Genomic DNA, 18,137 nt, shown 5'->3' on the forward strand with positions numbered 1-18,137 from the left:
AATAAGAATGCTAGGATTATGATGCCCTTATACAAAGCTATGGTAGGGCCACATTTAGAGTACTGTGTTCAATTCTGGTCACTGTATCTTAAGAAGAATATTGTAGAACTGGGAAAGGTGCAGAAGAGGTCAGCCAAGGTGACCAGGGGCCTGGAGCAGCTTCTTTATGAGACAAGGCTACAGCATCTGGGGCTTTTTAGTTTGGAAAAGAGGTGACTATGGGCAGAGGGAGATTAAGCTCTTTGCCGCCTCAGTGCGGCAAGGAAGGAAGGAGGGGGGAGTTTAAATCAAAAATTTTAATGTTTAAAACTGCCGCCGCACAGGAGCGTGGTGGCGAGAGCTCCCTTGCACCCACCAACCTGCCTCCCAAATTATGACAGCGGCGGGTTGGGAGTGGGCAAGACAGATTTGTGGGAACGTGGCACAGAGACAGCGGCAATACCCCTCCTCACCCAAGCCCAGCCATCTCCCCAATGACTGCAATTGCCTGGTTTCGGGCCTTTCTGCGCACACGCGCGTATGCAAAAAAGCCCAATGTCGGGCTATTGCAGTCATTACATTTGGGAGGTGGGCGGGCTTGGGCTAGGAGGGGTATTGTCACTGTCTCTGCGCCACATTGGCGATACCCCTCCTAACCCAGCCCACCTATTCGCCACTGGGGGAATTTTGCCGCCATAGGCGGTCGCCTCTACTGCCTCTCCGTTAATTGGCCAGTGACTATGGGGAGACATGATAGAGGTGTATACAATTATTCATGGAGTAGAGCGAGTGGGTAGAGAGACATTTTTCTCCCTCTCTCACAACACTAGAACCAGGGGCCATACCATGAAACTGAAGGTTGGAAAATTTAGGAAGGACTTGTGCACAGAGCACATAATTAACCTATGGAATTCTCTGCCACAGGCTGTGGCCATATGCTCCTCAGACTCCATCACACTTTTTAGAAAGCATGTGAAATCTTGGCTTTTTTTTAACCCAGGCTTTTATATGATTGTCCCTATTGCTGCTGCTTTGTATCTTTTATGGTTATATTGTGCTTGGTTGTGTGTTTTTTTTAAATTAGATCTTATTTTTATATTCTAGCAGATATTTTAATTGTGTAAATTTTGGTAGTCTTGTTTTAACTTTTGTGTGAACTGCCTTGAGATTGTTTTAATGAAAGGCGGTACAGAAATTTAATAAGCAAGAAAGCGATTGCTACTAGCTTGGACGGCTTTAAAAGGGCTTAGACAAATTCATGGAGGACAGGTCTATCAATATCTACTAGTCTGGTGTCTATAGGCCACCTCCAGCCTCAGAGGCAAGATGCCAGTCTAAATGCCAGCTGCAGGGGAGCAACAGCGGGAGAGAGGGCATGCCCTCACCTCTTGCCTGTGGGCTTCTCAGGGGCATCTGTTGGGCCACTGTGTGAAACAGAATGCTGGTCTAGATAGGCTTTGGGTCTAATCCAGCAGGGCTGTTCTTATAGCTTAATAGCAGAGCATCTCAGCTCAGGTTCAATCCCTGGTAGTATCTCCAAGTAGGGCTGGGAGAAACTCCTGCCTGAAATCTTGGAAAGCTGCACCATCCTCATTTTTGATCTCATGAAAGTAAAAATCTAGGTAGGAGGAGCAGAATGTGATTGTATGGGAGCTTCAACCTTGGTAGGATGACTTTTCATCCTGCTTCATCAAATCGCTGCTTACAGGTGCTGGATAGGACGACCCTGGCTTGCAGCCCACGATCCTTCGGAGGGACTGTGTTCCATGTCATTGTAGATCAAAGCCAGTCAGCTTAGAAAATACTGAGCTAGATGGACCAATGATCTGACTTGGTATATGGCGGCTTCCTATGTTCTTTTTGTGAGGGAGAAGAAGAAGGTGGGGGACTAAGGAGGGCAGAGGCCAACCTTCACTTCTTGTTCCAGGGTTGACTCCCACCTTATAAGGTATGGCAGCTTCCTATGTTCCTATATTTCACACAAAAAATTGTGACTGAGAATGATGGGAGTTGTAGTTCAACAGCAGCTAGAGAGCCAAGGTTGCCTACCCTGGTGTAGACAATACTGAATTTAGGTGGACTAACAGTCTGAATAAGGCAGTTTCCTATGTAACCTGAGAGGGAAAATAGTTACCTGCCATGGCTGCAGCTTTTGAAGGTCTCCTCCCGCTATTGTCGTTCTCTTAGATCTAGATGAATATGCAGCATGTAAGATGTGTGCCACAGCCTGGACAGCACTGTAAATGTTGTAGCTGTCTAGAGACAGAGCTTTTCCAACCAGCTCTTGTGGAAAGGACTCCATCTTCTCCTTCTCTCTGCATCTTGTCCAGCCCTTCACAGACAATGTGTGCTTTGAATAAAAACAAGGAAACATCATCTCCCTAAAGGCACTCATTTCATTAAGAAATGTTTCCAGATCAACATATTTGATCCTTTTGTTTGTCTGGATAAAGAAGGAAAATATCCCATGGATGTGTTGGGAAGGTAAATGATTGCATATTGCCGTCAAATACATGTCCCATAAAGCTGTTATGATCCAGATTTTCCCCACAGTGGAAGGCACATGCTGGTCATATATTCCTTTGATTAATATTCCATCAATGAAGTATCTTGTGTCTCCATAGTAAACATAGACATTGACTTCATGCCACTTGAGAAATGAATCAATCTTGAAACGGTGATTATAATAAAATTTCATCCCTGTTGGGATGCTGTGTAAGAAAGCAACACAAATGCTGCTCTTTGTGAGCAGAGAGGTGAATATCCTCAAGAACCTTCCCCCATTGCCAGTGTCTGGAACAATGAGCCCGATCCACGTCCACTTGAAGTGCAGGAGCAGTTTCACAATCCCCAGGTAAAGGGGTTCTTCCTTGGGGACCATCCGGTAGAAAAAAGGGAACTGAGTTTTATCACTAATAAGGTGAGAAACAAAACCATAACTGACCTAGTAAGGAAGGGAAAAGATTGTCATTTTGTCAAGCTTTCTGGACAAAGATCATGAGACATTTGTTAACTTAAAATTATTAATAATACAGAGTGCCTACCATTATGATGGAGAGAGACTGGTATATTGGAAGGAGCCTTGAGAGGGAAACCAGCAAGAAGGGCGTTTTTTTCTATCTATCTATCATATACCGCCTGATATGTGCATCTCTACACAGTGTACAAAATTTAACACTATATAAAAGTCACAGATTAAAATCCACAAAACACAATAAAATAATAGCATAAAACAGTTATTAAAACCTTATTAAAATTAATTCTAATTTAAAGCCTTCAAGAACAGGTGAGTCTTCAGGGTCTTCCTGAAAATAAGCAGAGAAGCTGAGGCTCTTATTTCAGCAGGGTACAGATTCCAAAGCCCTGGGGAAGTCACAGAGAAAGCCTGGCCCTGAGTCTCCACCAGACAAGCTGGTGGCAACATTAACCGGACCTCTCCAGAAGATCATAACAGCAGGATTCATGACAAAGAAGGTGTTCTCTTAAAAAGCCTGGGCCCAAGCCATTAAGGGCTCTATAGGGGATAACCAGCACTTTGTATTTCGCCCAGAAACATATCGGCAGCCAGTGCAGTTCTTTTAAAATTGGTGTTATGTCGTTCCTTTGTGTTGTCCCGGAGACCGATCTGGCTGCTGCATTCTGTAGTTTCTGGACTACGTACAAAGGCAGCCCTATGCAGAATGCATTACAGTAGTCAAGTTTTAGAGGCTCCCATACTAGACAGTCATCTGCCAATCTAAGCCACAAACATGATTGCTTCTTCCAAGCCCCTTTAAACTCCCCTGGTATGGTTTGCAAAGGCAGAGGAGCTCCATGCGTGGTAAGAAGAATGATGGGAGAAGCAACAGAAGTGCAGTGATGCATTCCTTACCCCTGCTAACTTAGCTAAGAGGCACCTTTTTAATGTGGTGATTCTCTTTATTTAGCAGGGGGAGAGTAACTGGCCCTATTGACCCCCAGCACAGTACTTCCAGTGACTGTTGCTGGTGCCTATCTTATGTTTCTTTTAGATTGTGAGCCCTTTGGGGACAGGGTTCTATCTTATTTTTATTTATTATTTCTCTGTGTAAACTGCCCTGAGCCATTTTTTTGGAAGGGCGGTATAGAAATTGAATAACTAACTAATAACTAACTAACCTTAGTAGCCACGGAGCCTCCCCACCTTCACCACCACACCAGTGAGGTTTACAGGGCTCAGAAGAAGCAAATCTTTGAGAGAATTTCAGTTAACCTCTTATTTAGCAGAGAACCTCAGTTCGATGAGAACAGAGAACCTAAGAACAGCCCTGCTGGATCAGGCCCAGGGAAGCCCGTCTATTCCAGCATCCTGTTTCACACAGTGACCCCCCAGATGCTGCTGATCCTCCTCACAGAGGAGATCTGGAGACAATTGCTTAAGAGCTAAAACAAATAAAGGTTTAGCTGAAGAATTTACAAACTTAGATAGAATGGCCTGCACCCTGTACTAGCTACCTCATGGTGGAAGGAAGAAGATAGAACAGAGAGAACAAAGGAGGGAGTGTCCTAAGAATATCATTCCACCAATAGCAGAAATACAGAGAACAAGGGGACAATCCTATACTCTCTATCTCTACTCCTAATGTCCACAATGGTCACTGGGAGTCATTGGCATTAAGGGTTGATGCCAATGGAGTCACATCTCCAACAGCAAATACACCTATTGCTGAGATCAGTATCTGGCTGCATAGTATTTGAGCTACTGTTTGAATTTATTGGCTAGTGGCTTCCATATTTCAAAACTGCTGACCTCAAGGATCTACACTCAGAATGCTATTGGCACACAAATATAGGAAGGTCCCATCTACTGAGTCAGACCATTGGACCATCAGATTGAATACTGTCTGCTCCACAGCTGCACAACTTAAGTCCTCTACAAGTCTCATCACCCTTGGGTGGGGATGATGGGAGTTGTAGTCCAAGAACAGCTGTACATTTTCCAGCCCTACTGGAAATTAGGTCTACTCTAACTGGCAGCAGCTCTCCAGGCAGGAAACTTTGTCAGCCCTACCCAGAGATGTTGGGGATCAGGAACAGAACTTGGTGAAGAAATCAGATCCCCAGGTCTGGAATACACTATGTGCTAAAAAGACAACTGAGATAAATATCTGCAGATATCAGGGGAAATGTGTTGAAGATATTCTTCAGACAGTCTTTGAGTCCCCCAAAGATGAATTTTATATGGACGTTAGCTGTAATTTCTTGGAAGCTCAGTTAAATGACCTTCCTTTCATATGTGGTAATCTAGCCAGTAATGGAATTCTAGACAGCCGCATTCACAGAAAGTTCTAGAATAATAAAGCCAAATTTAAATGTGGAGTCTTTAATGTTGAGTGGGGGTGGATATTGGGAGAAAGTTGCAATGCTATTGTTTAAAGCCCTAAACAGCTTAAAGGTAAAGTGTGTCGTCGAGTCGATTTCGACTCCTGGCGCCCACAGAGCCCTGTGGTTTTCTTTGGTAGAATACAGGAAGGGTTGACCATTGCCTTCTCCTGCGCAGTGTGAGATGATGCCTTTCAGCATCTTCCTATATCACTGCTGCCCGATATAGTACCAGGGGAATTTGAACCGGCAACCTTCTGCTTGTTAGTAGCAAGCATGGATTGCCCCTTTTCTAAGCAGGCTTTACCCTGATTTGCATTTGAATGGGAGACTCCATGTGAGTGCTGTAAGATATTCCCCTGAGGGGATGGGGCACAGGCAGACACCCTCACAGATGTGCATGTAAAAACATTTGCCTTCCTCTTTTTGCCCTGCAAAATAACATCTGACTCAAGTAGGAAAGTCCCATGAATGTGCCAGCTATGGAACTGTTATTGCTTCTGAAGTTCCCCTCTACCTCTTTTTAAAAAAGTTTTGCTGTGAAAAAAGTTTTGCTGTGGAAAAGTTTTGCAGGGAACCTGGACGAAAAGTCGAATAAAGGAAAGGTTGGTGGTATTAGGAGGCTGCTGGTCACTCTGACAGAGAAATAGAGGAACAGGAACCGTCAGAAGAAAGGAGAAGAATGGAGAAGGAAGGAAAGGCAGAGAGGGAGGCGAAGCAGAGAGCTGCTTCCATTCTTGGCTCTAACAGAGAGCTTCTAATCTCAGCCAAAATGGCTGGGATTGATTCAGACTTGCTTTTATTACACGATGATTGAGAGACGAACTTGCATCTGATTTTATGAACAGCTCTTGGGATTTCCAAGTTCGATCCTGTCGAGAAAGAAAGATCTGAACAATATCCACACTATTCTTATTGCTACAAGGAATAAGGGTCCTAACAGGATGTGCAGCATCTTAAAGGGCAAACCTAGAAGATCACAGAGCCTTCATTATTGAACTGATTTTAATTGTCTGTAACAAAATATGGAACTTTAAAATTCTCTATATTTAATGTTCATTTTCTTGTTTCCTATTCCTGTTTCCTATTTCCTGATACTCCCCTTTCCCATTGATTGATTGATTGATTAAGTGCCGTCAAGTTGGTGTTGACTCTTCGCAACCACATAGATAGATTCTCTCCAGGATGATCTGTCTTCAACTTGGCCTTTACTTCTCTCAGTGGTGCATTGCATTCATTGCTGTCATAATCGAGTCCATCCACCTTGCTGCTGGTCGTCCTCTTCTCTTTCCTTCAACTTTTCCCAGCATTATGGACTTCTCAAGGGAGCTGGGTCTTCACATAATGTGTCCGAAGTATGATAGTCTGAGCCTGGTCATTTATTATTATTATTTATTTGATTTATATACCGCCCTTCCAAAATGGCTCAGGGCATTTGTGTCTCAAGTGAAAATTCTGGATTGATTTGTTCTATGATCAAATTTGTTTTCCTGGCTGTCCATGGCATCTGCAAAAATCTTTTCTTTCCCCATTATTGATCTGTATTCCGCCCCTCCCCCTAATACAATAACTAGTGTTTCCTCCCGCACAGTATGAGATGATGCTTTTCAGCTTCTTCTTATATCACTGCTGCCCAATATAGTAGCAGCGGGGATTCGAACAGGCAACCTTCTGCTTGTTAGTCAAGCATTTCCCTACTGTGCCACTTAAGGTGCCCCTAAACAGCTTAGGCCCGGAGTACCAGTTGCAGGGGAATAACAGCAGGAGAGGGGGCATGCCCTCAACTCCTGCTTGTGGCTTCCAGCGGCATCTGGTGGGCCACTGTGTGAAACAGGATGCTGGACTAGATGGGCCTGATCCAGCAGGGCTGTTCTTATGTTTTTATGTTCTAAAGTCAGCACCTTCTCTATAATCTGTTTACTAAGGTCATCTGGGGAGGTCCACCTCCAGTTGCTGCCAATGTGTTTAGGATTGGGCCTTCTCTGCAGCCACCCTGGACTTTGGATCACAGCCCCTCTCGAGAATCTTGGGATGCAAGGACCATCCTGCCCAGCACCTTGAATCAGCTGTTTAATGAAGCAGGAGGAAAAGTCTTCCTTTCTAGGGTGAGGCTCCCACACAATCACTTCCCCCTCTTCCTACCAAGTTTTTACTACCACATGATCAAAATTTGGGAGTGTGCACGACTCCCAAAGCTGGTAGGATGCTTGTCCTATCCAATTAATAGTCGTGAAAACTAGCTTCCAGTCTCGGCATCTGAGCTGGGTGCCCGTGCATTCCCAGTGCTCAAGCAGCTCCACTTTCAGCATGACACATGGAGTCACCCATAGTGTGGGTGCCTGGAGACTAATTTGTAAAGCTAACATAATATTTTGATGCTGGAGAAGACTTTTGAGGATGACGGCCAGGAAAACAAACAAATGGATCATAGAACAAATGAATCCAGAATTTTCACTCGAGGCACAAATGACCAGGCTCAAACTATCATACTTCAAACACATTATGCGACTATCCAGCTCCCTTGAGAAGTCCATAATGCTGGGGAAAGTTGAAGGCAAGAGAAGAAGAGGATGACCAGCAGCAAGGTGGATGGATCATGTCAGCAATGAATGCACCACTGACTCCGAGAGAGCTTAAAGGCCAAGTTGAAGACAGATCATCCTGGAGAGAATCTATCTATGTGGTCGCTAAGAGTCGACACCGACTTGACGGCACTTAATCAATCAACATAATATACAATACTATGCAATTTCTTTACAGCTTACATGCTGTGGAAACGAAGGTGAACACCTTAATTTTCAGTTAAGAAAATTCAAGTAATTTTCAATGAATTTAATATGAGTGGAAATTTTAACTCTCTTTGGAAAGGAATGGTTTTTTGTATTACTGAATAATAGACATTAGATGATTCAAAGACTTGTTGCATGCATTGCTTTCCCCCTGGTATCCTTAAGACTTGAAATGGCTTTGCACTGGAAATCTATCAGAACTGTCCTTTGAACTCCTGCTATAGCAGAGTCTGTCCAATTGTGTTAAATGAAGAACTTATTCAGCAAAGCAGACATTAGAGAACACTAAGTAAAGTAAATTATTTAAGTGATTTAGTAACTAAGTAAGTTTCTTTGCAATACGGTATCCTATTTTGTTAATAAATATGCCTTCTGCAGTTACACACACAAACAAAAAGTGCTTTTGGAATGTTTTAGGGTGACTTCATTTCACTTTAGTATCTCTTTAAACCCGTCTGTTTTGTCTTGGCTCTCGTATATCTTGTACCTGTGGGATTTTGTAGATGCCCACCATGGTTGCAATATGGATGGAGTTTTCAGATTCATCCCCTTCAAGAACAACCAAGGGCATACTCCATCTTCCACACTTGTAGTTGGGAACATTCACCTGCCCAGTGGAGACCAGGTCTACCAAGGCATCATAGATAGCTCTTGCATTGAGATAGTTGTCATAGATGGTGTAGCCCAGGGTGACGTTGGGTAAGAGCCTGGGATTCCGATTGATCTCCTGAATGGCAAACAGGAAAGACAGGATGTTCCAGTTCTTGGTATCTGCATACCTGCAACAAAATGCACAGGTCATTAGTCCTGTTCAACTGTTCTTGTGCCTATTGGATACAGGGGGCATGGGAGCATACCAGCTAGCCTCAGTCCTGTAACCCCATACCCTTTCTTTCAACACTTAAACATTTGGCTAAGAACTACCAGCATAATATAAGGACTACCAAAGGGGGAGGGTGAATTTTGGGGTTCCTACCTTCCCCTCAGATCACCCTGTAACTGGAAAATATATGTCCCCCAAAGTCCTGCAGTCCTCAGGGACATACTCCCATGCGTTGCATAGCACTTCCAGAGGATAAAGCAGTCAAGGAGTTGAATGTCACCCATTGCTCAGAAGCTCTCTGTGACACACCTTCTCTCAGAAGCTCTCTGTGACACACAGAAGTATGTCCCTGAGGACTGTGTGACCTTCAGAGATATATTTCTACCAGTCTGAGAGGAAAGTAGGAACCCCAAAATTTGCACTCTCTCATGTGTTTTCCAATGCACAACTAGTGCTCATCTTCCAAAGCAGGTGTTCAGCTCACATTATACAACAGCTTGGTAGTCAAGACCTGATCCTTTGTCTGCAGAGGAAAATGTTTCACCTGGAGTTTTGGGGCAGCCAGCATCCCAACTCACAACAAGAAGCTCTCCATGGATAGTGCATTTGTTTCTATAGACAAAGACTTCACTCAGATAGAGACAGAGGTGGGGCTTTGGAACACATTAGGGTGGGGTTGATGGCATGCTCCTGTTTCCCCTGTACCCAGGTACAGAAATTTCTGAGCTGGGCTATTGTTATCTTCCGTTCCCTGAATCCTCCATTCCCGGCCATATTCCTCCTCCTTTGACTCTGTCGCAGATCTCACTGTGCTGCTACCACGTAGGAACGTAGGAACATAAGAAGCTGCCACATACTGAGTCAGACCATTGATCTATCTAGCTCAGTATTGTCTTCAGACTGGCAGCAGCTTCTCCAAGGTTGCAGGCAGGAATCTCTCAGCCCTGTCTCCAAGAAGCCAGGGAGGGAACTTGGAACCTTCTGCTCTTCCCAGAGTGGCTCCATCCCCTGAGGGGAATATCTTACAGTGTTCACACTTCTAGTCTCCCATGCAAATACAACCTGCTTAGCTAAGGGGACAAGTCATGCTTGCTACTACAAGACCAGCTGTCACAGTCCGATGTCAACCAGCTCCGTGATCTTAAGCTTCACCACTGCCACCAAGTAGACTTTTGTATTTTTTTCTCTGGCTGTGTCTACGAAAACAGCCGTTCACACCTCTGTCTCATTCAAAGTTAGGTAGGATGGAAAGGCTTCTAAGTGTGTGGTGGGGAAATAGATGAGAGCTACAAATCTTTAACTTCAAAAGAAAACCTTACTTTAAAATAGTTCAATTCAAAACAATAGTTCTTTGGGGAAATTTAGTACAAAACAGCAACCATGCTGTTTGTGTTTAAGTATGTGTACCACGTACATACGTTTCTTCTCACAACAACCCTGTGAAGTAGGTAAGGCAGGCTGAGAGAGAAGTGACTGGCCCAGAGTTACCCAACAAGTATCATGGCTGAATGGGGATTTGAACTTAGGTCTCCCCAGTCCTAGTCCAGCACTCTAACCACTACACCAAACTGACTCATAAAATATGAGAAAAACGCATCAAATCTATCCTGTACTCTTACTGGGCCCCAACTCAGAGTCCTCTCCATGAGTCCTCTTGCAACAACCCCTAGTCAGCTTCTGCAGCAAGCCTGGCTTTTCCCTTGCTCAGTCTCAGGTTCTGCTCTTCCTTCCCAGTTCTGAGGATCAATCCCAGGCTCTCCCTTCAGCTGCTTTAGGAGTGATTTGGTCCTCCAGCAAGTCACAACGCTCCCAGTGACTTCTCAGCTCTCTTTCCAGCACCAGCTCCCATTCTCTCTGACTGTGACAGTAACTTGCACTCCTTGAACTCCCTCACTTGAACTCTCTTCAGCTCTCTAACTTGCACTAAAACTCTGCTTAAGGCAGCCTCCTTATATTCTACTTTCCCCCTCCAAATCTTTTCAAACAAACCAATCAAAACAACTCAAGTTCCCTCCGTTATTTTAAAACATATCCAATCAAATCAAAGCTCTCTTCCCTCCAAAAGCCAACTGTAGAACAGGAGCTGTGACCTTTTGACCCCTGCACAGCTTTTTAATATAGGGAGTAAGCAAAGCAATTGCCATACAGAAATCTTATAAACAAGAAGAGGGGGTTCAGGCTTCATTACTTCACAGACTCTAAGAGCTTTCAAAGCAATATGCATTACCTTTTTCTTTTTTTAAAAAAGTTGCAAACATAACTCCAGAATCAGAAGCTCAACAGTCAACCTACCTCCGCAATATGCTAGGGGCAGCCCAGGACATTTTGCTGCCTGCTGCTTTTACTTTTGTAAACTGCCTTGGGAAAATTGTCTAAAGATTGGCTAGAATTTTCTAAAATAAATTCATTAATATATATAACAAGATAAAGGAAGAAGTTTACATATTTTGACAAAATATTAGGGCATTCCGTAAGCATAGCAAAGCTTTGTTAAGCTTTGCTATTAAAAAAATAGGATGAAGGGTGGTTTTATGTAAGGTAAAGTGTGCCGTTGAGTCGGTGTCGACTCCTGGCGACTACAGAGCCCCGTGGTTGTCTTTGTTAGAATACAGGAGGGATTTACCATTGCCTCCTCCCACGCAGTATGAGATGATGCCTTTCAGCATCTTCCTATATCACTGCTGCCTGATATAGGTGTTTGGGGATTTGGACCGGCAACCTCTGACTTGCTAGTCAAGTCATTTCCTGCTGTGCCATTAGGTGGAAGAGTAGGATAAATGTATACAAACAAATAGCATTGACCAATATTACTTTTCAATTCACAGAATGCTTTAAAATATCTCCCTATATCACTGCTGCCCGATATAGGTGTTTCCCATAGTCTGGGAAACATAGTCTGGGAAACATACCAGCGGGGATTTGAACCGGGAACCTGTTGCTTGGTAGTCAAGCCATTTCCCCGCTGCGCCATATGTAGTTGCACTAAATTGGGCTCTTCTTCTCTGCTGCTGGATGTGTGTGTGGGAGGGGGGAGGGGGGGACATCATTATCCCACTTGAGTTGTACTTTCTTTGGCTCATTTACTCCTGCGATCTGGTCTGCCTTTATTTCGAAAACTCTACTATGTTATCTGGGTGTGTAGTCCATGATAACAGCAGTGGACTGCATGTCAGTCTTATTATTAAGCTTCACGTTTAGCCCTCTCAGCCCCCATCCAAGAATTTCCTCATTTGTTCAAAAGGAAATTCATGAGATTACATTAGCCCTCTTATATCGCATTTGTACAGGGGACACTTAGACTGAAATCCCCATTCAGTCATGAGGATCTTTTGGTGACCCTGGGCCAGGTACTCTCTCTCAGCCTAGCCTACAGTACCTGTAAGAGATTTTTGACACCCCCAAATCCCTGCAACCAGGAATAATTGAGGGCTCCAAAAATCCTCACACTAATAGAGACTGTGGGTTCTTTTGATGGTCCTAGCTATCAAGAATCCCAAGACTCAAGAAGACACAAGGAGAATGAGGGGATTATATTTAATCAAAACAGATTTATTTTCTTACCAATATTCAGATGAATCACAGCATACAGCATGCAGCAAAATTACTTCTCTCACACAAAGCAGTCACAAAACTAACAGCCTTGAGACACTGACAGGACAGCCAGACCCTAGCGGTCACAATATACTATACCCCAAGGGAGCCTCGACTTGTTCCTCTTTTTGCTAGATGCTAGGTGCCGTCAAATTGATTGATCGGATCAACTTCCTCCTTTCCTCCTCCTGTGTGCTGTGCCTGAGCCACCCTCCCTGAGGGAGAGAGCCTCTCGCTTGGATCCCAATCAGGGATTTTTGTACCATTCTATGATTCGCCCAAACATTGATTTCCATAATTCCTTGATGATAATTGGTCAAAAGGGGCTTTGACCAATTGGCCTATAATTTAATTTGCTGATACCCTTGGCATTTAATATCATTGGTCAAAGGTGGCCTGTGCGTAAGGGAACCGAAAGGTACAGAGACTGGGCAGCACCAATTTTTCCAAGCGTGACGTTTGTGGTTAGCATACTCTTACTTTTTAGACTATGCTTTTCAGTGAAAAATGAGGAAGTTTGCCTGAGTTGACAGGCTGGGTCTCTAAGATTAGACGAGAGAGAAGGTGGGGGCTTTCTTGAACAGTGAGTGGAAAATTACTCACTTTGCACTCTGTATAAGCTCTGGAGGTGTGTGCTCAACCGTAAAAGGATATCTAATTTGAATGTAATGTGGGAGAATGGGACTCCACCAAGGTGGGAGTATGTATATGGAACCGTGAAGAGGATATCTCTAATTTTGAGCACAATGCGGAAGACCTGGGACTTTACCTATATGACAGCATTGCTCATAGGTTCATGCTAAGATCAAGGGCTAAACTGTATCAAGCAAACAGACTCATGTCAAGCATTTATCTAATACAATATGGCTAACCTATCTATGCACTTATTCAATATAAAAATGATCCCAATTGGATCTTACATACCCCATAGAGTTTTTGTGAGTATAACATTGGGGAGAGAACCTTGCATGTATGTATATTTTTTTAAACAACAATTTTACCTTGCCATTCTTCCGAAACAAACCCAAGATGGCTTGCAACACCAATGTTAAAACCATTAAAACGTAACAGTATTACATACAATTTTAAAAGCCACATTTAAATAGTAAGAATATTGTAGCCCATTGTTGTTATCACAGACTGCAACTCAAATGTCAAGCCAGAGACGGCAACTCAAGCAAAGGCATGGCAACTCCTGCCTCTTGCTTTCAAATACATAAACACACAACAAAGCAGCATTTCACATGCAAACACACACACACACACACACACACACACACACACGGTTTCTTGAACAAGATTTGCAGTGAGTGTTGGAAGAACTGACCCACACACTAAGGAATGAAAGAAAGGACTAAATTCTAGGGATTTAGAACTGACCTACACACACCAGCACCACGCCTCCTCCTGCATTATCAATACAGTTCAGCGCCAAGAGCTTTTATCTGCCTGCTTGCTCTGCTTTTTACTCATTTGCTTCGCAACCTCCTATCCAGACTCTATGAAGCATTTCAGGCTGAGGGGTGTAATTCCCACCTCCCACCCCCGCCCACAGGAACATGCGTAATTATTAGGGACAAGTCATAGAAAGTCCCTGGTACATAGAGAATACGTGATTTAATGAAGAAAATAGTTATCCCCTGCTAACTGAGCTAAGAGGCATCTTTTTAAAGAGGTGATTCTCTTTCTCTAGCAGGGGGAGAGCAACTGGCCTTATCCATCCCCAGCACAGCATCCCTTCAGTGGCTGTTGCTGGTGTCCATCTTATGTTTCTTTTTTGGATTGTGAGCCCTTTGGGGGCATTGAGCCATTTCTTTCATTCATTCATTCATTCATTCATTTCTATGTAAACCCACTTTGGCAAATTTTGCTGAAAAGCGGTGTATAAATATTTGTTGTATTCATATAAAATAGAGCAGTATATCTATCAGCAGATCATTACTTACCACAGAGCTCTGGTGGAAGGAGACTCAGAAAAGCTGTGTTGTTTAAATAACTTATTTGTCGCAGAGATGATCCCACCAATGAGCTGGTCTCCTGGCCGGTAATAATTCAAGGGTTCCGTTTCATCCCTCAACAGTGTCAAAGGACAATTTGTCTTCTGCATCCCACAGGCTACACAGGGCAGTAGGAGAAGCAGCAGCAGGTTCAGCAAGAGGGACATCATTCTGGCTTTGAACCTAGAATCATTTCCCTCCTGACTGCCCCCAACCCATGTTCAACAAATGTGGAGATGCCAAAATTATCTTGTAAGACCGAGTTTACTACTCTACTGAAGCTGCAATCCTAAGCCTCAGAGTGTCCCACTGAACACACTGGGACTTACCCCCAAGTAAAGATGAATAGGATTGCTTAGCAATGCGGAGGGAGTCCAGCCGTGGGATCAGAACTGAAGGGGATGATATTAAACCTCACACCGACATCTCAACCACTTGCCCTCAGCCTCAGCTCTTAGAAGCCCAGAAGACCTTTATGCACCAGTCTTTTCAGACTTCATTCAGGAAATTGCATCATTTTGCTCTTAATTCTTATGTTTATGTTTTGGATTCTAAAGGTGAACTTTTGGAGAAAATCCCATGTGCTTTGCTAAGAAGCAGAAAAAATCACTATGATTTTGATAATTATAAGGGGACTCCCCAGACTCTCCTCCATGTGGCTCCAGGCACCAGTGGGCAGCTGGAGGAAACATGTTTGTGCGAATTCATCCGTACAACTTTAAAGCAGACAGAGATCAGTGGAGGAAGGGACTGAGCTTGTCCAACTGCTGAAAAAACACCTACAGAAGACCACATGAGAGGTCCCTGCTGGATTTGGTAAAGGCCTACCTAGTCCAGAATCCTGGTTCCCACCATAGCCAATCAGATGCCTTTAGGAAGTCTACAAGCAGGAAGTGGAAGCAAATAACCTCCACCCTCTGTAGCAACCCTGAATTAACCATAAGGCAAAACAAGCACGTGCCTGGGGCATCAAGGGAAGGGGGGCACCACAGAGTTTCCCCCCTAGCTATCATGACCTTAATTCATTCACTGAACATTACCCCTGCTAACTGGGCAAAGAGGCACCTTTTACCATGGTGATTCTCTTTATTTAGCAGGGGGAGAGTAACTGGCCCTATCCACCCCCAGCACAGTACTTCCGGTGACTGTTGCTGGTGTGTGTCTTATGTTTCTTTTTAGAATGTGAGCCCTTTGGGGACAGGGAGCCATCTTATTTGTTATTTCTCTTTGTAAACCGCCCTGAGCCATTTTTGGAAGGGCGGTATAGAAATAAAATAATAATAATAATAATAATAATTATTATTATTATTATAAAATAAGAACAGCCATGCTGGATCAGGCCGAAGGCCGATTTAGTCCAGCATCCTGTTTTACACTGTGGCCCACCAGATAACGCTGGAAGCCACAGGCAGGAGTTGAGGGCATGCCCTCCCTCCTGCTCTTACTCCCTGCAACTGGTACTCAGAGGCATCCTGCCTTGGAGGCTGGAGGTGGCCCACAGCCCTCCGACTAGTAGCCGTTGATAGACCTCTCCTCCATGAAGTTATCCAAACCCTTCTTAAAGACATCCAGGTTGTTGGCTGTCACCACATCTTGTGGCAGAGAATTCCACAAGTTGATTATGCCTTGTGTGAAAAAGTACTTCCATTTGTTGGTCCTAGATTTCCTGGCAATCAATTTCATGGGATGACCCCTGGTTCTAGTGTTATGTGAGAGGGAGAAGAATTTCTCTCTATCCACTTTCTCCACACCATGCATGATTTTATAGACCTCTATCATGTCTCTCCACAGTGGTTTTTTTTCTAAACTAAAAAGCCCCAGGTGTTGTAGTCTTGCCTCGTAAGAAAGGTGCTGTAGGCCCTTGATCATCTTGGTTGCCCTCTTCTGCACCTTTTCTCAGGGGCGTAGCAAGGTTGGAGTGGGCCCAGAGACAAGATTTTAAAATGGGCCCCCCCCCCACCAAAGTCCAGGGCCTCCGCACACCCCAGGCCCCCAAGGATTTAAGTCTGATATTCCAAAATAAGTATGCTGCCTGCAAATACATTTCACTGAATACACACACACACATCACAATATATAGTGATATACATTGAGTACTATACATTTGTATTACTTTTAATGCCTAGAACACACTAGAAAGATGAATTATTAAAATGGGCCCCTCGCTGCAGATTAGCAAAGGAGACTTTCAACCATGCAGGGTGAACCTATGTTTGTTTTCCCAGAATTCTGAACAAATTCAGTCAAGTTTGATTGCAGGAGGTTTTTCACAGGAGGCTTTTAAAGCCCTTTAAGACACATCTCCTCTGGAATGGAGGTGCTGCATTCACATGTTGGCCAGATTTACCCTGAAGTCCCTGCAAGTTATTGGGGAGCAGTTTACACACAAGAAAAATAAAATAAAAGCACCACACATGCTTCACAGTTCTCACTCAGACCTTCTGGGTTGCAAAACAACTTGAACATAAGTGCATTTATAAATGAATGAATGAATAAATAAAATTAATAAAATACTGTTCCAGAAGTTTTTGCAATTTTCTGCCATGAAACAAGCCACTTATAGGACTTTTTAGATAGTTTTTTTTAAGTCAGCAAATTTTCCAAGCTGTTTCAAAATAAATATTCAGAGACTTCTCGGTCCCTCCCCCCCCACCCCCATATCCAAGCCCTATGGCAAGCAGATCCCTATATATGGGGGGGGGGGCAGGAAAGGTAACCACAAAAAGGAGTTCACACTCTACCTGGCAAATGCTGGTCTGGGTTAAGCAGGGCAGCAAGGGGTCTTCTGCTGCAGAGAACACTCTGGCGGCTGCCTCCTCCTTCCTGGCTTGCTTGGGCCCTACTCGAGTTCAGGCTTCACTGCGGCCTACACGGAGGCCTCCGTGGAAGCCCCGCCCACCCGCCGATCAGCTGAGTGGCGGGAGAAAATGAGCTCTTTGCAGCTTGTCTGCTGCTTCGATTGCGGGCCAGGTGAACAAGCAGGAGAGACGGCGAAGAGGGCAAGTGGCTGAGGGGCTATGGGGCTGGGCAGGGGGCAATGGGGAGTCACATGAGGTGCCCCTGGGGTGCCCCTCCAGGCAGTGGGGCCCCAGACAACTGTCTCCCCTTGCCCTATCATTGTTACGCGCCTGCCTTTTCTAGTTCTACAACATCCTTTTTTAGATGTGGTGACCAGAATTGTATGCATTACTCCAGGTGTGGCCGCACCATAGTTTTATATAAGGGCATTATAATCCTAGCCGTTTTATTTCCAACCCCCTTCCTAATAATCCCTAGCATGGAATTGGCCTTTTTCACAGCTGCCGCACATTGAGTTGACACTTTCAATGAGCTGTCCACCACGACCCCAAGATCCCTCTCCTGGTCACTCACCGACAGCTCAGATCCCATCAGCGTGTATGTGAAGTTGGGGTTTTTTGTCCCAAGGTGCATAACTTTACACTTGCCAACACTGAAGAGAGCATTTTCCATTTTGTTGCCCACTCCCCCAGTTTGGAGAGATCCTTTTGGAGCTGCTCACAATCTGTTTTGGATTTCACTACCCGAAAGAGTTTGGTAACATCTGCAAATTTGGCCAGTTCGCTGCTTGCCCCTACTTCTAGATCATTTATGATTAAA

At 44.2% G+C, this 18,137-nt stretch overlaps 1 protein-coding gene across 13 annotated transcripts in view; it reads right to left on the bottom strand.

Annotated features, from left to right (window-relative positions):
- The window catches only part of LOC128344273 (vomeronasal type-2 receptor 26-like), a 28,727-nt gene extending 11,374 nt beyond the window's left edge, over positions 1 to 17,353 (bottom strand). Inside the window, exons 1-5 of one of the 13 annotated variants that reach the window (XM_053294070.1) lie at positions 15,348 to 15,385; positions 14,469 to 14,637; positions 8,596 to 8,887; positions 3,024 to 6,191; positions 2,114 to 2,923 (exon numbers count right to left, since the gene is read on the bottom strand). In XM_053294070.1, coding sequence (XP_053150045.1) covers positions 2,114 to 2,923; positions 3,024 to 3,026 — 813 coding nt within the window. In that variant the 5' untranslated portion in view covers positions 3,027 to 6,191; positions 8,596 to 8,887; positions 14,469 to 14,637; positions 15,348 to 15,385. Of the gene's footprint in view, positions 1 to 2,113; positions 6,192 to 8,595; positions 8,888 to 10,550; positions 10,957 to 14,468; positions 14,638 to 15,347; positions 15,386 to 17,260 lie in introns of those variants that run through there. The other 12 variants (XM_053294067.1, XM_053294071.1, XM_053294068.1 and 9 more) reach the window with 12 other exon arrangements.
- Positions 17,354 to 18,137: the final 784 nt, after the last annotated feature.

Source organism: Hemicordylus capensis, chromosome 2 (assembly GCF_027244095.1).
Source record: "Hemicordylus capensis ecotype Gifberg chromosome 2, rHemCap1.1.pri, whole genome shotgun sequence".
NCBI lineage: Eukaryota > Metazoa > Chordata > Lepidosauria > Squamata > Cordylidae > Hemicordylus > Hemicordylus capensis.